Source organism: Anomaloglossus baeobatrachus, chromosome 1, assembly GCF_048569485.1.
Source record: "Anomaloglossus baeobatrachus isolate aAnoBae1 chromosome 1, aAnoBae1.hap1, whole genome shotgun sequence".
NCBI classification, from domain to species: Eukaryota; Metazoa; Chordata; class Amphibia; order Anura; family Aromobatidae; genus Anomaloglossus; species Anomaloglossus baeobatrachus.
In genome coordinates this window covers 493,497,798-493,520,603 of record NC_134353.1, presented here as the reverse complement: position 1 = coordinate 493,520,603, position 22,806 = coordinate 493,497,798, and the positions used below count along the sequence as shown (strand labels likewise).

At 43.7% G+C, this 22,806-nt stretch overlaps 1 protein-coding gene across 1 annotated transcript in view; it reads left to right on the top strand.

The window, feature by feature from the left end:
* SLC49A3 (solute carrier family 49 member 3) overlaps positions 1-22,806 on the top strand; it is a 61,031-nt gene that overhangs the window by 23,812 nt on the left and 14,413 nt on the right. Inside the window, exons 3-8 of the mRNA XM_075315621.1 lie at positions 2,437-2,656; positions 8,444-8,520; positions 8,617-8,754; positions 10,750-10,866; positions 17,549-17,701; positions 20,578-20,735. Coding sequence (XP_075171736.1) covers positions 2,437-2,656; positions 8,444-8,520; positions 8,617-8,754; positions 10,750-10,866; positions 17,549-17,701; positions 20,578-20,735 — 863 coding nt within the window. The remainder of the gene's footprint in view (positions 1-2,436; positions 2,657-8,443; positions 8,521-8,616; positions 8,755-10,749; positions 10,867-17,548; positions 17,702-20,577; positions 20,736-22,806) is intronic.

The window sequence follows — 22,806 nt, the reverse complement described above, 5'->3', positions numbered from 1 at the left end:
TTTTAAAGTGTTTCGAAATGTAACCAAAGATAAAACGTGGATACGCTTTTTTTTTTTAACTAGAGATCCAAAAGTACCTAAACTATTTTAGAGCCTAGAGCTCAGATGCTTAGCTATTCACTGTATGGCCAAACATGTGTGGCCTGTTATCCAAATAGACTCCTCAACATTAAAATTGTGAAACCAAGAAGAAAAAGTTGGGGAATTATGGAAATCACAGACTGAATAGACATGTTATTGATCTGCAAGAGATGAAAATATAGAATCAAAATGTTCAAAACATCTCAAATTTTTCAGAATCGAGTATAAGCACCACGTGCAGAAAAACACACAGGAGAGAACCAAAACACATACTCACTGCTATCAGACACAGGAGAGAGACAACACGTGCATAGGAAGAAATAAAATACAGGGAGGAAGTAAACTGACAACAGGGATATTTCCACACCACACAAGTTATCATACAACTGATCACCAGAAATCAGATCACACTCTAAAGACTGGATTCGCTGGATGACTCCAGGTTGCATGTTGCTGGTGCTACTCTTAGCTGCCTGGATGGCCTAAATGTGCTACCGTGGACTGCAGCATCTTCAGATTTGTCTTTCATTGTACACATCTGGAGTTTTGTTGTGTGTAACCACAAAGAGAACTGCAGATCTTAATGTTGCGCATACCCAAGTGCAGACAGTGTGTATTTCTGTGCGTGGTGCTCACATTCCATCCTGAATTAATTGAGATTAATTTGCATATCGTTAACATGACAATCAGTGCTAATGTGGCGCCCCTGACCTGGTCAGGCACCACTGAGTACTGCACCCATGCTGGGGGCAGTACAACACAGGTAATCCAGAAGGCTGACCGGGGTGTGGACACATAGTAACCAGGTCTCCCACATTGACCTTTGAAGGGACCTCTGGGGAATCCAGGGGGGGGCGTGGCCTCCATCTCCACTCAAGGGGTGTGGTAGAGAATCTGATTGCTAAGTTGCGGAGGCAGGCACAGAGAGGAGGAAGTAGTGAGCCTATCAGTCAGTGAAGCTCAGGGAGCTCTCTCCACTTGCGGTCGCAAGGAGGAAACCTGGAGGCTGTCACTAGTCAGACACCGCAGGTGCAGTGGTTGCTGGTGGGGGAGAAAGGGCTACCTGGTAGTGCCGCCCGAAAACCACCTGAGGCCGGAGTGCAGAGAGGTGGCTGAGTACGGGGACTGCCAGTAGACCCTGCCCACACGGGGTTACAGGTCCCCAGAGCAGGGGCCCATTCAATTGGCCAGCTCAACCTGCAGGTGGGGGTACTTCCTACCCTCCACCAAAACACCACAGAGTCCGCAGCCACGTAGCAATGAGAGGGCCCATAGGTTACAAGAGGCAAGCAGCCGGAGTTTCCTGGGCCAGGCTACAAGCAAACGGGCCGAAAAGGGGAGAACAGGCAGAAGCAACTTCCCTGGGTGACCCCATAAGACTACAAGTCTGGGTCACCACAAACACAAGAGGGCTAGGAAGGCGAGTCAGTAACCACCCCCTAAGTCAGCCTGAAGGAGCCTGGTTCCCCACTTGGAGCATCACAGCATCGCCCGGGTTACTCACCCCTGCCACCTGAAGTGAGTAAAAACCCTGAAAGACATTCCTGCTGTGCGTGTGAGTTCTTCTGCAACCTGTGGTACCACACACCGACACCAGGCCCTGGGGCCAGCCTCACTCTCGGGCGGCCACTTCATCTAACTGCATCCAACATCAGCCCCAGGCGTCCCGTAAAATGCAGTGGCGGTCGCCCTGACCGCAATACCGAAGTGGCGTCATGAATCCCATAGAAGTCAACCTACCTGTGACCAGAAGGATCCAGGACGCGCAGTCCCTGAAGACCCTGAGACGACCTGAAGGTAATGGGGCCACGGGGACGGCACACTGTGATTTCCATAACTCCACAACTCTTCTTAGTGTTGCAATTTCAATGTTAAAGCGTGTCTTTGAGTTTATGTATTTTACCCAATGACAAAAACAACTTGGTACTCAAATCTTAATGCAAAGAAGGTGAATATTTATTCCCAAACACTGAATAGCACAAACATTTCAGACCTTCCTCAGTGTGGAGCGGTGATTCAGTGAGAGGTATCCTGGGAGAGGCTGGTGCCTAACTTAACCTTGTGGTGTCCACCGCTGAAGTGAACAAGCAGCCCAGTGATACATTGCTAGAATCAGGGTCCCTGTCCCTACATCATGGTGCTCTGATAGAATAGCAAAAACCTGCTGACAAAATAATATAAGTTGGCAATAAAGAAAATGTATATATTGCATTTTTTTTTAAGCCTGATGTCATCAGTGATATAATAACTGACCATTTTTATGTTGATGATCCAGAAGCTAGGGATACAATGCCAATATCTCTTTTCTTGCATTTGAACATTTAATAACTGAACCTTTCATTCTTGCCCATGCAGATAATTATCAGTTCCTGGTTGAACATGACGGGAAGTATAGTGCGTTCTGCCAGTGCTGTGACATTTATTAATACCGGAAGGAGTAACTTGGTTTACCTGTTTGTGGGACAGAGCATTTGTGCTGTGGCGCAGCCTCTTGTGATCTTCGTTCCCGCTAAACTTGCTGCAGTTTGGTTCCCAGAACATCAACGTGCCACAGCAAACATGATCGCCTCAATGTGTAAGTAACATTTTTCTGTCATTTACATGCATTCTCTACAAAATAATATACTAGATATACTGTATATATACAGTGTCTTGCGAAAGTATTTGGCCCCCGTGAGTTTTTCAACCTTTTCCCACATTTCAGGCTTCAAACATAAAGATAAAAAATGTTAATGTTATGGTGAATAATCAACAACAAGTGGAACACAATTGTGAAGTAGAATGAAATGTATTGCTTATTTTAAACTTTTGTAAAAAAGAATAAACTGAAAATTGGCAATATTATTCATCCCCTTTATATACAGCTCAGCAAACTCCCTCCAGAAGTTCATTGAGGATCTCTGAATGATCCAATGTTGTCCTAAATGACTGATGATAAATATAATCCACCTGTGTATAATCAAGTCTCCGTATAAATGCACCTGCTCTGTGATAGTCTTAGGGGTACTTTGCACACTACGACATCGCAGCTGCGATGTCGGTGGGGTCAAATCGAAAGTGACGCACATCCGGCCTTGCTGTCGATATCGTAGTGTGTAAATCCTTTTTGATATGATTAACGAGCGCAAAAGCGTCGTTATCGTATGATCGGTGTAGTGTCCGACATTTTCATAATTTCGCTGCAGCGATGTTGTTCCTCATTCCCCTGTGGCAGCACACATCGCTGTGTGAGAAGCCGCAGAAGCGAGGAACATCAGCTTACCTGCGTCACCGCGGCTCATGCCGGCTTTGCGGAAGGACGGAGGAGGGCGGGATGTTTATGTCCCGCTCATCTCCGCCCCTCCACTTCTATTGGCCGCCTGCCGTGTGATGTCGCTGTGACGCCGCACAACCCGCCCCCTTAGGAAGGAGGCGGGTCGCCGGCCAGAGTGACGTCACAGGGCAGGTAAGTCCATGTGAAGCTGCCGCAGCGATAATGTTCGCTACGGCAGCTATCACAAGATATCGCTGCTGCGACGGGGGCGGGGACTATTGCTCTCGGCATCGCAAGCATCGGCTTGCGATATCGTAGTGTGCAAAGTACCCCTTAGTGTTCTGTTTAAAGCACATAGAGCATCATGAAGACCAAGGAACACAACAGGCAGGTCCGTGATACTGTTGTGGAGAAGTTTAAAGCCGGATTTGGTTATAAAAAGATTTCCACAACTTTAAACATCCCAAGAAGCACTGTGCAAGCGATCATATTGAAATGGAAGGAGTTTCACTGCAAATCCCACTCCCACTGCAAATCTACCAAGACCTGGCCGTCCCTCAAAAATGTAATCTCAAAAAAGGAGAAGACTGATCAGAGATGCAGCCAAGAGGCCCATGATCACTCTGGATGAACTGCAGAGATCTACAGCTGAGGTGGGAGAGTCTGTCCATAGGACAACAATCAGTCGTACACTGCACAAATCTGGCCTTTATGGAAGAGTGGCAAGAAGAAAGACATTCTCTAAGATATCCATAAAAATGTTTAAAGTTTGTCACAAGACACCTGGGAGACACACCAAACATGTGGAAGAAGGTGCTCTCATCAGATGAAACCAAAATCGAACTTTTTGGGCACAATGCCAAACATAAACATAAAAGCAACACAGCTCTTCATCCTGAACACACCATCCCCACTGTCAAACATGGTGGTGGCAGCATCATGCTTTGGGCCTGCTTTTCTTCAGCAGGGACAGGGAAGATAGTTAAAATTGATGGGAAGATGGATGGAGCGAAATACAGGACCATTCTTGGAGAAAACCTGTTGGAGTCTGTAAAAGACCTGAGACTGGGACGGAGATTTGTCTTCCAACAAGACATTGATCCAAAACATAAAGCAAAATGTACAATGGAATGGTTCACAAATAAACGTATCCAGGTGTTAGAATGGCCAAGTCCAGACCTGAATCCAATCGAGAATCTGTGGAAAGAGCTGAAAACTGCAGTTCACAAACACTCTCCATCCAACCTCACTTAGCTCGTGCTGTTAGCAAAAGGAGAATGGGCAAGAATTTCAGTCTCTCGATGTGCAAAACTGATAGAGACATACCCCAAGTGACTTGCAGCCGTAATCGCAGCAAAAGGTGGCGCTACAAAGTATTACCATAAAGAGGCTGAATAATATTGCACGCTCCAAATTTCAGTTTATTATTTTTTATAAAAGTTTAAAATAAGCAATAAATTTCGTTCAACTTCACAATTGTGTCCCCCTTGGTGTTGATTCTTCACCATAATATTAAAATTTTTATCTCTATGTTTGAAGCCTGAAATGTGGGAAAAGGTTGAAAAATTCAAGGGGGCCGAATACTTTTGCAAGGCACTGATATATATATAGATATATATATATATATATATATATTATATATATATATATATATATATATATATATATATATATATATACAGTTAGGTCCAGAAATATTTGGACAGTGACACAAGTTTTGTTATTTTAGGTGTTTACAAAAACATGTTCAGAAATACAATTATATATATAATATGGGCTGAAAGTGCACACTCCCAGCTGCAATATGAGAGTTTTCACATCCAAATCGGAGAAAGGGTTTAGGAATCATAGCTCTGTAATGCATAGCCTCCTCTTTTTCAAGGGACCAAAAGTAATTGGACAAGGGACTCTAAAGCTGGTGTCACACACAGCGACAACGACAACGACGTCGCTGCTAAGTCACCATTTTCTGTGACGTTGCAGCGACGTCCCGTCGCTGTCGCTGTGTGTGACATCCAGCAACGAGCTGGCCCCTGCTGTGAGGTCGCCGGTCGTTGCTGAATGTCCAGCTTCATTTTTTGGTCCTCACTCTCCCGCTGTGACACACACATCGCTGTGTGTGACAGCGAGAGAGCGACGAAATGAAGCGAGCAGGGAGCAGGAGCCGGCGTCTGGCAGCTGCGGTAAGCTGTAACCACGGTAAACATCGGGTAACAAAGGGAAGACCTTTCCCTGGTTACCCGATATTTACCTTCGTTACCAGCCTCCGCCCTTGCTGCCAGTGCCGGCTACTGCTCTCTGCACATGTGGCTGCAGTACACATCGGGTAATTAACCCGATGTATACTGTAGCAAGGAGAGCAAGGAGCCAGCGCTAAGCAGTGTGCGCGGCTCCCTGCTCTCTGCACTGTGACATGTAGCTGCAGTACACATCGGGTTAATTAACCCGATGTGTACTGTACCTAGGAGAGCAAGGAGCCAGCGCTAAGCGCGGCTCCCTGCTCTCTGCACATGTAGCACAGCGACGTTATGATCGCTGCTGCGTCGCTGTGTTTGACAGCTAAGCAGCGATCATAACAGCGACTTACAAGGTCGCTGTTACGTCACAGAAAATGGTGACGTAACAGCGACGTCGTTGTCGCTGTCGCTTAGTGTGAACCCAGCTTTAGGGCTGCAATTAACTCTGAAGGCGTCTCCCTCGTTAACCTGTTGTTGTACGCTGGTAACCATGATAAACATCGGGTAACTATATCATGGTTACCAGCGTACACCGGTGCGGTCAATAATGAAGTGTCATGCAGCGGTGAAAGAGTTAAAGACACTGCAAGACACTTCATTATAGGCAGCGGGCACCCCCAGAAGAGAGAAGACAGAAGAAAGAAGACCCCGCAGTCATACTCACCAGACGCTGACCGGGAGCAGGTGAGCGTATCAAGGTCCTGCAGCGGCGGAACACACACACACACACACACACATCAGATCACACTCACTCACTCTCACACACACATCAGATCACATCCACACACTCACAACATCCGGCGATATCGCTTACCTCTCGGCGGCGATACTGTGCCCTGTGCAGTGACCTTCCAGGACCTGCCGGAGGATCACATGGCCGGAAGCATGTGGTATCTCCGGATGTTGGGAGTGTGTGAGCGCGTGTGTGCGTGTATGCGATCGGGTGTGTGCGTGTATGCGATCGGGTGTGTGCGTGTATGCGATCGGGTGTGTGACTGTGGAGCACGATGGGGAGTGCGCAGCATGGCGTATGGAGCACGATGGGGGGTGCGCAGCATGGGGGATGGAGCACGAAGGGGAGTGCGCAGAATGGGGGATGGAGCACGATGGGGAGTGCGCAGCATGGGGGATGGAGCACGATGGGGAGTGCGCAGCATGGGGGATGGAGCACGATGGGGGGTGCGCAGCATGGGGGATGGAGCACGATGGGGAGTGCGCAGCATGGGGGATGGAGCACGATGGGGAGTGTGCAGCATGGGGGATGGAGCACGATGGGGAGTGCGCAGCATGGGGGATGGAGCACGATGGGGAGTGCGCAGCATGGGGGATGGAGCACGATGGGGAGTGCGCAGCATGGGGGATGGAGCACGATGGTGAGTGCGCAGCATGGGGGATGGAGCACGATGGGGAGTGCGCAGCATGGGGGATGGAGCACGATGGGGGGTGCACAGCATGGGGGATGGAGCACGATGGGGGGTGCGCAGCATGGGGGATGGAGCACGATGGGGAGTGCGCAGCATGGGGGATGGAGCACGATGGGGGGTGCGCAGAATGGGGGATGGAGCACGATGGGGGGTGCGCAGCATGGGGGATGGAGCACGATGGGGAGTGCGCATGGGGGATGGAGCACGATGGGGAGTGCGCAGCATGGGGGATGGAGCACGATGGGAGGTGCGCAGCATGGGGGATGGAGCACGATGGGGGTGCGCAGCATGGGGGATGGAGCACGATGGGGAGTGCGCAGCATGGGGGATGGAGCACGATGGGGAGTGCGCAGCATGGGGGATGGAGCACGATGGTGAGTGCGCAGCATGGGGGATGGAGCACGATGGGGAGTGCGCAGCATGGGGGATGGAGCACGATGGGGGGTGCACAGCATGGGGGATGGAGCACGATGGGGGGTGCGTAGAATGGGGGATGGAGCACGATGGGGGGTGCGCAGCATGGGGGATGGAGCACGATGGGGGGTGCGCAGCATGGGGGATGGAGCACGATGGGGAGTGCGCAGCATGGGGGATGGAGCACGATGGGGGGTGCGCAGAATGGGGGATGGAGCACAATGGGGGGTGCGCAGCATGGGGGATGGAGCACGATGGGGAGTGCGCATGGGGGATGGAGCACGATGGGGAGTGCGCAGCATGGGGGATGGAGCACGATGGGAGGTGCGCAGCATGGGGGATGGAGCACGATCGGGGTGTGCAGCATGGGGGATGGAGCACGATGGGGGGTGCACACCTCCCCCCAAAACACACACATACCACCACACACGCACCGCACAACACACCACACACACACACACACACTGGGAACCACAAACACCGCCCTACACAGACACCCACACACACAGACAATGCCGCACACACACAACACCCAACACACAAACACCGCGGCACACACAAATATACGCACATACCGCACAACACACACATTGCACAAAACATACCTCCCCCCAAAACACACACACGCACTCCACACCCACACAAACCGTGCAACACACACAGCACCACACACAAAACGCTACAGACACACAGCGCTCCACAAACAACGCAACACACACAACGCAACACACATACAACACCGCTCACACCCCCCGCCACACCCAGACAACACCCAGAACATGTACAGCACCCTACACAAACACTTGGCAACTGCACACAACATCTATATATATAATTTTTCAATAAAAAAGAGATTAAACATATATATATATATAAAAAAAATCATACATTAACTACACAATACGTAAATTCTAGAACACCCGATGCGTAGAATCGGGCCACCTTCTAGTATATATATATATATATATATATATTATACATATATTTATATAAAAAAAGCTAATGCGTATTTCATTTTGTTCTGCTTTATCCAGCGAATCCATTCGGTATATTTCTGGCAAACATATTGTCCCCAGTAATTGTATCTAGAGATAAAGACCTTCCAATATTAGTAAGTAAAATTAGATCTTACTATCATCTTAATTGCTGTTATGAAGACACATAATATCCATGTAAAAGTTAACTATTCTATTATTCTGATTTAAAGCATTGTGTGTATGGCATTCCTGCTGTACTCGCCTGCATACTAGCAACAGCAGGGGTTCATGAAAAGGCCCCTCCGACCCCACCTTCACTCAGTGCCGGGAATTCTGCCTCTGAACCTTTCTTTGCTGGTTTAAAACAGGTAAGTTTTATAGTGACATTACATTCTTGTGTCTTTGATGCTTTAAAGGGAATCTGTCAGCAGGTTTTTGCTATGTAATCTGAGAGCAGCATGAGTTAGGGTCAGAGATCCTGATTCCAGCTATGTGTCACTCACTGGGCTGCTTGATGCAGTTTTAATAAAATCTTTGTTTTCTCTGCTGTAGATGTAGCAGTGCTATGAATGCCGAGCTGTGTATAACCCCACCGACACCCCTGATTGGCAGATTTCTTTGTACACTGTACATTGTCAAGCTGTCAATCTGTGGTGGGGGCTTGGTTACACAGATTAGCTGTATTGTCTGGCACAAGACATCTAGTCCTGCAGTGATAATCTCCTGCTGATAAAACACTGACTGTATTAACACTACCGCAAGCTGCTGAGCAAGTGACACATCCCTTCAATCAGGTTCTCTGCACTACATTATGCTGTTATCAACAAAAAACTGCTGACAGATTCCCTTTAAAGTCCCTACGCCCAATGGATAATAGTCACGTAGAATATCAAAACAAGAAGTTATAGAGCTCACCCGCCTGAGAATCAAGGAAGCCATAATCAGTGTGAACCATAAGGTGCTTGGATCATCTAGTGCAGGTCAGCATAAGGACAAAGCAAAAATCCAGCACTAGTAACAGTTAGCCGTTTTATCAGTGGGTGTGCAATTGTTTAGGAAAATAAAGGGTTTATTACCCTTTGATTAGCATTACAGGACTAGAAGCTCATGTGCACTGAAGTCCGACACGCCCCCTGCTGTGATTGACACCTCAGTCAATGCACAATCTCTACTGAGACCCTGGTGTGGTCGGGGACAACCCTGCTGTGTTCCTGAATCTAAATTATTTGATGGTTTCAGAAATGCTGCAGCCAGTAATCTATGTGATACATTATTGGATTCAGAGTCTCTTTGACTACATTATGTTGTTGTCAGATAAGATAGCAAAACCTGCTGACAGATTCCGATTCAGTTACAGAGCTGTGTATCTAATCCTCTCCTGTATGATACTGTCCACTGAGCCGTGTATCTTATCCTATCCTGTGTGATACTCCTGCTGTCCTTGGTGACACTTTAGACATTTGTGGTCATCAACAAAATGGCTCTGCACTGTGTCCCTACATGTCATTCTCTGTTATCTGTTGTAAACACTCAATTGGGAGGGGGGAGGTGTGCCATCACACACAGGAGAGCAGACTCCACCCACTTTACTGCATATGTAATGTGACCTTTTTTTACAGTGGGATTTCTGTAGGATTTCAGCAGCTGCTCCCCCTAGTGTTTAACAGTGGAAAATATCAAAACTTTTTAATTTTTTTTTTATTTTTTGCTCAATTAAAAACAAATAATAATATTTAAACAAAACATTAAAACATTATTACTTTACATTTTTTCAGTTATTGAAATTTTTTTTTTTTGACGATACCTTCCCATTAATTTAGCCAGTGATTAAGCAGGTTCAGCTCCTCAGCCTGCTCCACCCACGCCAACTTATTCCATGATGGATATACCCATTATGTCTTAAGTTAAGGGGCTAACTGGAAGGTAAGATGCTGTCAGAAGTGTTTAGAAGCAGCAGTTTCCTCTCGCCCTGTTTAAAAACACATGGACCCGTGGCTGAACCCAAGGGACGTCAGGAGGAGGGAACAAACATTCGTCTGGCACTAAGTCACGTGTGTGGCCAGCTTTAGGTACAATAAGCTGTCAATGGGCTTGTGTCATGAATACAACCCATCTATAAAGAGCCTGGCAGTCAATGAGGGAAGATGCAGAATGTTGTAATTCACTTTAGCAGACTAATATCAAATTTGCTGAAACTTTTATATACAAAATGGTAACACCTTACGCTTTTTAAGTTATGGTGATTGACAGAGTGACAGTATTCATGTCACATTGCAGACAGATTTTACAATGCTGCACAGAACAGATTAATAAGGATAAAAGAAAGGACTCATGAGAAGTAAATGTTATATTTTCAATTACAGCTCATAAAAAATAAAGCTTACATTATAATAATGATTTGCTTTGGAAGTGGACTCGGCATTTTCACTGCCTTCTCTGCATTTCTGGAACAGATACTTTGCTTCAATGGCTATTCAAATGTAAGTCTACCATTTACTTTTCTTATGGTTACATGTAATCTTAGCTGTAGAAAAATATGAAAAAGTCTGTAACTCGTTCATAATATCACCTGTCCTAAAATATTTGTCACATTTGAGCTACACGTATAGTGGGGGAAATAATTATTTGATCCCTTGCTGATTTGTACACTTGCCCACTGACAAAGACACGAACAGTCTATTAGGGGTGGGTTCATTTTAACAGAGAGAAATAGAATATCCAAAATAAAATCCAGAAAATCACATTGTATAAATGATATAAATGTATTTGCATTTTGCAGAGAGAAATAAGTATTTGATCCTCTACCAACCATTAAAAGTTCTGGCTCCTACAGATCACTTAGATGCTCCTAATCAACACATTACCTGCATTAAAGACAGCTGTCTTAAATTGTCACCTGTATAAAAGACTCCTGTCCACAGACTCAGTCAGGCTCTAACCTCTACAACATGGGCAAGACCAAAGAGCTTTCTAAGGATGTCAGAGACAAGATCATAGACCCGCACAAGGCCGGAATGGGCTACAAAACCATAAGTAAGATGCTAGGTGAGAAGGAGACAACTGTTGGTGCAATAGTAAGAAAATGGAAGAAATACAAAATGAGTGTCAGTCGACATTGATCAGGGGCACCATACAAAATCTCACCTCGTGGGGTATCCAGGATCACGAGGAAGATGAGAGATCAGCCTAAAATTACATGGGGTAGAACTTGTTAATGATCTCAAGGCAGCTGGGACCACTGTCACCAAGAAAACCATTCGTAACACATTAAGCCCAAATGGCTTAAAATCCTGCAGTGCCCGCAAAGTCCCAACGCTCGAGAAGGCACATGTACAAGCCCATCTGAAGTTTGCCAATGAACTCCTGGATGATTCTGAGAGTGATTGGGAGAAGGTGCTGTGGTCAGATAAGACAAAACTTGAGCTCTTTGGCATTAACTCAACTCGCCGTGTTTGGAGGAAGAGAAATGCTGCCTGTAACCCAAAGAACACCATCCCCACTGTCAAGCATGGAGGTGGAAGGATTATGTTTTGTGGATGTTTCTCTGCTAAGGGCACACGACTACTTCACTGCATCAGTGGGACAATGGATGGAGCCATGTACCGTAAAATCCTGAGTGACAATCTCCTAAACTTATTAACATTAAAAATGGGTCGTGGCTGGGTCTTCCAGCACGACAATGACGCAAAACATACAGGCAAGGCAACAAAGGAGTAGCTCAAAAAGAAGCACATTAAGGTCATGGAGTGGCCTAGCCAATCTCCAGAACTTAATCCCATAGAAAACTTATGGAGGGAGCTGAAGGTCCGAGTTGCCAAGTGACAGCCTCAAAATCTTAATGATTTAGAGGTGATCTACAAAAAGAAATGTACCAAAATACCTCCTGACAGGCGCGCAAACCTCATCATCAACTACAAAAAATATCTGACTGCTGTGCTTGCCAAAAAGGGTTTTGCCACCAAGTATTAATTCTTGTTTGCCAGAGGGATCAAATACTTATTTCTCTCTCTGCAAAATGTAAATAAATATATAGAATTTATACAATGTGATTTTCTGGATTTAATTTTGGATATTCTATCTAGACTGTTCATATCTTTGTCAGTGGGCAAACTTACAAAATCAGCAAGGGATCAAAAAGGGATAAAAAATACTTATTTTCCCCCATTGTGTATACATGCTCTTTGGCCCTGAATAATTAAGACTGGTGTTTTGTCTTGATGAACTGTGTGCAGAAGTAAGATGCGCCAAATTCCAAACATGCGACTCATATTAAATTTGGCCAATGTTTCTGCTTCTGTGCATCACCTCAAGAAACTTGTGCCTGTCAGGGAATGGTGTACATTTTTTTCATAGTTTATGTCACTTTTTTGGTTTAAAGGGGTCCTGCGAGGCCATTCATATTGCTCAAACCACTGGCAGCATGAATTGCAGCTTGGATACACAATCGTAAAACACTCCGGTGTTTCTGACAAAATATACTTTGAGAATCCAGCTAGGGACTATAGCTACAGACTAGACTAGTCCGGATTCAGGAACTGAACCAAGCAAGCTTCTCCCAGTGTTGGTCCAGGTGATTGAGAGGTGTCTTCCTATATACATGTGATGGAGACACCTGGCAATCACCTGCATCAGTGCTGGGAACCTGCCAGGAGCAAAGACAAAATAGTCTGATCTCTAGTAGAGATGAGTGAACCCGAGGTTCGGTGTTCGTACGAAACACAGACTTTACAAAGAAAACAGAATTTGGGTTCAGAGTTCGGGTGCTATGCAAACCTCTTGCGTGAACTTCGCTGTGCTCGGGTACGCTCGGTGCTCAGCCCTGTGCGAGCCACTTGCTGTGTTTGCACGGCCCGCACTGGGGGTAACAACAACGTGATCAAATGTAGTGTGCGCCAAACAAAAAAAATGGAAAAACCCTGCCTACCCTCCCATGGAAGTGATCAGTTTATAGCTGCCTGTATTTGGGTGGAGACCCGTACTTCCATTGAAGTTCAGATCAAGTCCGAGTCACACACCGAATTTTATCTAAAGTCCGGCTGAACCCACCGAACCGAACTTCCACAAGTCCGCTCACCTCTAGTCTCTACCTATGGTCGCTGGCCCTATCTTCAAATTACAGTGAAACCTTCGTTTACTAGAACAATCCGTTCCTGGGAGTGTGCTTGTAAACCAAGTTACTCGTCTAGCAAAGCAAAATTTCCCATTGGAAATAATGCAAGCTCAGACAATTCGTTCCACAACTTGTTCAATGTCCCATCCTGGTCCCCTATTGTGCCATTCCACACACACACACAAACACGCACGCACGCACGCACACATGTTATGCTCACCTTACCTTCCGTTCCCTCGCCGGCCTCCTGGTTCTCGTAGTTCGCCGGTACATGATGTGTATCGGGTAACCATCGCGACCGATGCCGGAGCTTACGCCAGAGCGCTGACGTCAAAAGCAGGAGCCGCTTACCTCTGATTGACCAGCGCGCTGCCTTTGAGTAGCGGCTGACAGCGGAAGTTCCTCCATCGTTGCGATGGTTAACCAATACACATCCTGTACAGGCGAACTACAAGAACCATGAGGCCGGCGATGGAACGGAAGGTAAGGTGAGCATAATATGTGTGTGCGTGTTTGTGTGTGTTTGTGCGGACTGCAAGAGCGGGTCAGAACGCGGTTAAAGTACGGAACCGGAAGTATGTGCGGTGAGTATTTGCTCGTACAGCAAAGCTTGCACGTAAACTGAGTTACAAATTTACAGCAAGCTTTGCTCGTATAGTGAAATGCTCGCAAACCGGGTTACTCGTAAACCGAGGTTCCACTGTACATTTTCTGAAACTTCAGAGCAGTTGTGCAGCTAGGCAGTGATTTGTGCTGCCCGCAATTTGGGCAGCATCAGTCCCCCGACAAGTTCCTTTTAAATTATAATGAATTTGTCGGACACACTCACCAACTTTTAAAAAAATTGGCAGAGCTTGCCAAAGCCAGCTTGAAATTTCCAAAAGTCAAAGTTTTTGCACAACCATTAATTGTCCGAATATTTTGAACTACTTTAAGCAGTTTTAATCCAGCAATTATACCAAACTGCTGCGTGAATAGGCTCCTGTGAACATGTGTTAAAACTATGGGAATTATACACTGAGAAAAGGATAACAATCTTTTGAACTTTTGACTTTCAGGCTCCATATCTCACCATCCACTACAGCTTTGAGCGTGAAACTACCTTCATTTTATAGACAATACATAAATATAACTTGCAATTATTTAACATATGATTAGTTATGCAGATTCTTGTCATGTCACTGCATTGTTACTGTTTTACTCCTAAAAATCTAAATTTTTAGTTTTATTATTTTGATAGTATTTTGTAAATCCACCTTTGATATTCAACAATGCCTGAACCCTTCTGGGCTCTGGGCATGCTGTCGATCAGATTCAAGCATGTCTTGACCGAAATCTGATCTCAGCTCTCTTCTATACATTCCCAATGTGGACGACTCACTTGTCATGTATACAGCTTTTTCTTCAACTCTACCCACAAATGTTCGATTGGGTTGAGGTCTGGGGACCTCTACTTCACTGTCATTCAACCATTTCTTTACCAATCTCATCATATGCTTCACGTCTTTGTCCTGCTGGAACACTGTCGTCCTTTCCATACTCATAGTACTTGAGTGTACGAAGTAACTTCTTGTAAGATACTCACATATATCTCAGCATTGAGACCAGCTTCGATCCTGGTCAAGTATCCAACAGCTTTGACTGTGACATATCCCAATATCATCCGGCTTCCTCCACCTAACTTGACAGTTCCTTCAATTTCCTTTTTGATTTGTTCGCCTAGTTTCTGCCAGGCTCATTTGCACCCATCAGAGCCTAGTCTATTGACTCTCATCTCATCTCTTCAAATCACCTGTTTCCAATCTTCTAATGTCAACTTTTTATACTCTTTTGTACACTCAACTTCTTATGACGATATTGAATTTGAGCATTCTTGGTCTTTTTTTGAGCCACAATTCCAGACTTGTGTACCATGCCTCGCACAGTGCATAAATGGACGTTTGTGATCTCATTATTATGAAGCATATGAGCCACCTTCACTGCTGTGTTTGTAGCGCCAGAACTGATAGACCTTGTAATGAGCTGACTTGTTGACTCCGATATTTTGCCTGGACATCCACCTCTTGGCTTTTAAATGGATGAATGGACTTCATTGTGTATTCTTCCAACTGTCATATTACCCACATGATGCAGTTTGGCAATATTCTTGGCCGAGAAACCGATATCCATGAGCTGGATGATGCTGTACCTCTTTTCTTGGGAAATCTTCTTCATGGCTGCTCCTGGATTCGAACCAGTGACCTTTCACTTGGGAATCAACCTAGAATCACACTGAGATATTATGGAATGTAACAACAGGTTGTAATTTGTACTATACAGGAAGAAAAGATTTTTCCACCTCAAGGAACAAAACAGTCACAAGAATCTCCATATCTAATCATATGCTAAATAGTTTCAAGTCAAATTTATGTATGAGATAGCCAAGATGATTTTTTATAAAATGAAGGTAGTCTCACGTTCGAAGTTGTGGTGGATGGTGAAATATGGAGTCTAAAAGTCAAAAGTTCAAAACATTGTTACCCTTGTGTTCGTTAATGTATTTGAACTGTTTTCCCTTTTTAGCTATATCTTTCATCCTTCAAAGAAGGATTTTAACTAGAATTTGGAAGATGGATGTGAAAGCCTGTATCTCCTCAGTCACAAGAGTCAGACACTAGGGCCTACCATGTTCCTGGATAGTCTTCTAGTAGAACCTAGGACCTGACTGAAAACACTATTTTTAATGGGCTTTGATTTATACCTGCTGCTATAAACAGTTCTACTTTTTCATATGTGAGGCCATATGGCCCATTTTAAATACAAAATATTTTAGAGTAGGACTGCCCCAAAGAGATTTTCCGTGATGTGGCGGGATAGTTCAAGAAATTGCGATTTTTTGCCAAAAATCTCAAATTTTAAAATAGTACAGTTTAGAATTTTTAGTGCGGTGCACATCTTATAATGTATGCCATTTTTGAGTTGAGCTGGCTTTTTTGTTTTTTCTTCTAAGGGGTTAACAGGTGCGAGTGGGTAGCGAAACCATTCGTGCCTGATAGCCGCAAATGTCAGGTGTTCAAATCAGCTGACATGTGAAGCGATCGTTGCCGGCAGCAGCAGGCAGGGGTTAGCCTGACACGATCCATGACATCATGGTCATGTGTCGTGAAGAAGTTAGGCTGGATAGAAACATAAGATTAGACTTAAAGGGGTTTCCTATGAACAAAGTTAATTTTAAAGTTGATTTTAATTACTAGATCTTGGAATAATAAGAATTTAGACAATTCTATATGTTTAAAAAATGTTCCTATGGAGAGATAATATTATATATGTTCCTTCTATGTGCTGTGTAATGACCATGTCTGACCGTACAGGGACATGGTCTGATCATACCATAGCTCCTGAGCAGGGGAGAAACCATAGAAAGTATACAGACATTACAGCATGGGATCACAGCTGTTTTTTTTGTGAAGTTAAACATTTCCCTGCCAGCTTTTTAAAAAATGTTTTACACAAGAGAAAGAATAATTTATGATCTCTTGCTGTAATGCCTGTATACTTTTTTACTTCCTTTCGGGCCCAGAAGATGTAGTATGATCAGACCATGTCCCTGTATGGTCAGACACAGCCATTACACAGTACATAGCAGGGACACATTTATAAGATTATCTCAGCAGAAGGCTATTTAATATAACACATCCAAATGTGGAAATTATTATTATTTCATGATCTATTGATAAAAATGACCTTTGTTCGTGGGAAATCCCTTTAAATTAACTTTATATTTATAATATAGACACTTATCAACCAAAATGACTGTCAGTAATTCTCTTGGGTAAAAATGGCATACAAATCACACTAAGCAGTGGTGGCCATGACTAGGTACAATCTGGTGTGAATCACATAGCATACACAATATTTCCCACAACCTGTGACTATTAGTGGATTGGCACAGACATGTATTAAATATAGTAATGTTTTATATGCTATTCATGGTTCCTATGTTTATTCTTTTTCTACACATGTTGTTTTCTGTCTTAAAAAAGTAAGGGTTAATTCAGTCTTGATGTTTCCAGTTTATTTCAGGTTTATGTGGAGCCCTTTTCATTGTATTTGGGGCTATTGGTGCCTTACTATGTGGACTTTACGTTGACCGGACTAAGAAGTTCACAGAAGTTGTGAAAATTTGTTTTGCTTTGACAGCTTTAACCGTTATAGTCTTTGCTGTGGTAAGTATGTGATAATATATCTAGAGAAAGAGGTCCTCTCATCCAAAAATGAGAACAGATATAGCACCTTCTTTGGTGGCACTCCATAGCACCTTCTTTGGTGGCACTCCATAGCAACTTCTTTGGTGGCACTCCATAGCACCTTCTTTGGTGGCGTTCCTGTGCCTGCTCCTCTCAGTGTGTACAGGTTTTGCTTCATGTGACCTCCTCTCGAATCATATTCAAACACTAGGGTCCATGAGAGAAAGTCATAAAAAGAAGAGTACTATATCATACATAAAAGATTCCTGAAAGGTTTTACTTTGCATGGTGCTAAGCTCAAGAGTCCAACTGTACTTTGAAATCTCCCAGACCTTAGTCTAAATAGGTGGCAAGTATGATGCCAGTTTTATTCTGAAGCCAATGCCTGTCCATGCAGGTACTTCAGAGTAACTGATGCTCTTTGTAGTTGTTCTCTGCTCAAACCAATCAATAAGGTTTTCGATTCATTTAAAGTTAATGTTTTACCAATATTAATTTGTTATATTTAAAGAGAACCTGTCAGCCGGATTTCACCCCCAAACTATTCATATGCACATGTAGATCTTTCAAAGACAACTCCAGCAATACCTTTACATGGCCAGTTTGTTCCTCCATTACTGAAGAATTAGTGTTTGAATTGATATGAAAATGAGACTGTAGATCTGAAGCCTTGGTCACTCCAGCTTTATTCCCCGCCCAGGATCGCCTTCTCCTTCTTAAATGAGAGCTCCTTGACTTCACACTGCACAGAGTCTGTCAGTGAAGTTGAAGGAGGCAGCGCACATAGGTGGAGTGATAGACCTCAGATCTAAAGCCTCATTTGTATATAGACATATTAACTCTGATGCTGATTTCTCAGTAATGGAGGAACAGACTGCTCATGTAAAGGCATTGCTAGACTTGTCATTGAAAGAGCTACATGTGCATAAAAAAAGTTTGGGGGTGAAATCCTGCAACCGATTCTCTTTAAAACCAGCTAGTGAACCATTTGAGTGTTAGATTTTTTTATACTATATTCTGTTCATTATTATGGGGGCTTGACATGGTCATAGGAAACAACATAACAGATGAAAACAGTAGTCCCAACAGCTTCACAAAAACACACTTGATTTATCACAATGTCAAATACATGCAAAGTTTTAGCTATTTCGTACATAATCTGGCTTTATGGAAAAGCTGACACATTGCGTGTATTTGACATATGCGTGAATAAATGACTTGTTTTTCTGAATCTGTCGGATACTGCTTACAATTGTTACATTGTCTAGTGGGGTAGGAGGTTTGGAGTCTAACTTGTAGATGCTATGTATGATGGAGGATTATTTCTGATTTGCTTCTCCCCCCTATTTTCACTATTTTCTGTGGACATTGGAAACAATCGTCAGGATCTGACTCCTTGACCTCTATGGGAGAGTTTTTTAGGCATGTTCTGTGACTTGTCAGTTGTTATTGGTCATAGAGGGGGACAAGGTGAACTGTAATATTACATATTTTGACTGCTGGGATCCTTTATTATCTGTGTACAGTAAATATTGAGACAAAAATTACGAAGTGATGGTTAGAACAGAAAGTGTTGGTCTAAGACTGTACATATTATGCACATACCTACTTAAACCCGGGTAAAGAAAGAAATAAAGTCTACAACATAACAGCCACATCCACACCCTACTGGTTCCTGTACAACAAGAAGATCTCTAGTCGCACAACTAAAAACCACAACACGGACCTAGCTTAATGAAAGGCCATCACGTTGTTTCTTCTTCCTTCTGAGGAAGAAGAGGGGAGGTTTCTACACACAGCTAAACAAGAGAGAGAAAGTGGGCAGAGATAGATGGGAACCCAAGGGGTGGAAACTTAAATATGCATGCACAGAGGAAAACATAAGGAGAATAATAAATGAAAGGAAATCTCCAACCAACCTAACTGAGGACTGATGAAAGATATTGGGAAAGTAAATGAGCAATACAACTGATCTTTGCCTAGCAGGCAATCCCCACGTAGTTATCTGAAATCTAGTTAGAAATATGGCCAGCAAAGAAGACTGGTGCAAGGTGAATATAAATAGCCCCACCCGAGCTGTGATAGGACAGAGACAAAATAGTAAAGTGATAAACACCTGACTAGCAGCAAAGCAAGGGAAGAAAAGGAAAAGTAACAGAACCATCAGCAGTTGGACAGAGACCAAGGAGTCTTTGGCTAAGCAGGGAAGGAAATAAACTGTGTTGCAAGAAGTCAACCCCTTAAAATTACGCATAGAAACTGACCAATAATATGGTGCTAAGTGAAAAAAGTTGCATTCTCGTAATATACTGTAGTATGAGCTCAAGTGTCTTTTGGCAGTAAAAACAATGCAGGAAAAAAGAGTGTTTTGTCACGTTTTTTATTCTTTTTTTGATGCGTTATTTCGTAATCATTAAAATAGGTGAAAAACACTGCAAAACAGTGAAGGAATAGAAATAATAATGTGCATAAGACTTCAGAAATTCACTTTGATAGGACAGTAAAATGCTGTCTTTTTCTGGGCAAAAATGCGTCATATACACAAACCCTATGCCTGAGAATGAGTAGCACCTAGTCATCCCTTTTTCCTGAAGAGGACGATAACAAAGAGCAGAGAGGCCAGTGAGTCCAATTCACTTCTGCAGTGTTAAAAAATATCTGACGCCGGAGTTAACTGCAGTTCCAACGAAACACATTTCATAAAGCAATATTTATTACCAACATATGTATGAAAATAAGTACCATCACCACACGCTCATCATCGTTGATCTCTGTATATGTGTGCAGAGTAGCTATGATTTTGGTTAGTCGTAGCTTATCCTGATTGTGTAAATATCTATTTTTGTCACCTTCAGGTATCTAATTTGAAGAAAGTAGCCCCTCTTCTGGTAGTTATTTGTTCTTTGCTGGGATTTTTTGGGTTTGCAATTTACCCAATTGCTATGGAACTAGCTGTGGAGTGCTCCTACCCGGTTGGTGAAGGCAGCTCAACAGGTTTGGCTTTTATATCTGGGTAAGTGCGATTGTTCACACTTGCTGAATGTATGTGCTAACATCTACACTTGTAACATATTTTACAGGAATCGCAGGGATCGGCAGTATAACCTGGTGCTGCTGTTGGTCTGATCATCAGCTCTGAACACAAGTGATACCAATATTCCGAACTATTCACTAAGTAAAACTCCCAGAAAACCATTTTTTCTGGAGTCGACCATTTAGCTGCTGAGTCAGCCTAGATAGATACAGATTGTATCAGTGAGAAGACATGACAGAGACAGACTGTCCCCTTTTTTATACGTTCACAGGAAGCCAGACTTTCATTCTGCCCCAGTGTGAAACCAGTGCCCCAAACATACTTTTCAACAATCCGAAGAGCCAGAATCAGGAGATATTTAAAGGGGTATTCCCATCTCCAAGATCCTATCCCAATATGTAGTAGGCGTAGTAATAATAATATTAGCAAATACCTCCAATTAGAAATGTAGTATAGCTCTCCTGATTAGCTATGTCGCTTACCTCATGTGCAGGGTATTGCAGCTTAGGTATCCATGGTTATGACCACAAGCAACTGTCACTATATGAATGGATGTAACCATAGCAACCTAAGCTGAAATGTCCTGTACATAACGCAAGTGACATGGCTATATCAGGAGAACTATACAACATTTCTAATTGGAGGTATTTGCTGATATTATTATTATTATTATTATTATTATTATTACACTTACTATATATTGGGATAGGATCTTGGAGATGGGAATACCCCTTTAATCTCCTGCTTCAGGAATCAACAATTGGAACAGTCCTTTTTACATTCAAGTTTGCAGGACTGTAGGCAAGTGCGCTAAGATATTGTACCGTACAGCTTTATTGAAACCCTTGGCGTATATGGATACAACTGTGCTTCCACTCCAGGGGCTTTATGTCTAAGAAAGCACTGTCAATCACTGACAGCTGCATCTAAATGCCATAGTTGATGGTGCGTATGTATATCTACATCCCTGCGATGCCATCAGGTTACCATTGCAGCTGAGGCCATACTGCCCGATCCCTGACGCTGTCATCATGGCCCTCCAATGAAGCCTAGCTTGTGACTGTTCTTCATAGGAAACTATCACTTTCACTAGATCGTGAAAGACCTTAACAAGAGATTGAAAAAATTATAAAAAAATAAAGTAATAATAAAGTGTTGGAACAGGCACTTGATTTTCCCCCATTCTCTGCATCTCTATTTGTTCCTTATTCCACCCATCCTCATTCCAGAAGAAATCTGCAGAGAGCTGTAGGAATGACCACAGAATGTAATTTTTCACAGAGGGATGTTATTCAGTTAGTAATGGACCATGATTTGTTAGAAGGAACCTGACAGAGGATCCATGCTGCCTAACTACAGGGAGCACATATCTGAAATTGGCTTCATTATTGCAGCCATAGAAGTTTTACATTGAAATTCTGCAGCATTTCAGAGAAAAGATACTTTGACAGTTTACCACAGACTTTCTGTCCCTGATGTAAAAGGCAGGTCCCATGTGGCTTATACCTTTCAACTGATTGGTTCTTTATATGTGTTTGGGGAAAAATATTTCAATCTAGTGGATAAACTGCCTGGGACCTACCTCGGACTAAAGGCCTTTTCACACTTCATTTTCACCTCCATTTAGTGGCCTCTTCGAGAATTACTTCTGAATCACTCGCAAAACGGGATTCAGGGACATGCGCCAATTGGGCCATTGACTATAAGGATGTAGACTGTCACGGTCTTCTATCTGTTGCAGAGTTTAGTCATGTTCTTGGTCAGGGTCTACCTTTACCTTGTGAAACTGCCGATTAAATGGATTCCCTTTCCTTTGGGAAGGAGAGGGTTAATGTCAGTTTACCTTCCGGCAGCTTTTGACTCCTGGTCAGGTGTTTCCGGTTTGGACCACTCCCAGGTCCTATATATACTCTCTACTTCCACCAGAGGGTGAAGGTTATTTTCATTCATTTGGAAGCTTGGCCAAGAAGCTGGAGAAACCGTCTCTCTGTTTTGTTTTATTGGCTGAAGCATTCGTACAGACTGCAGCAGTTTGTGGTGTACTGGTTGA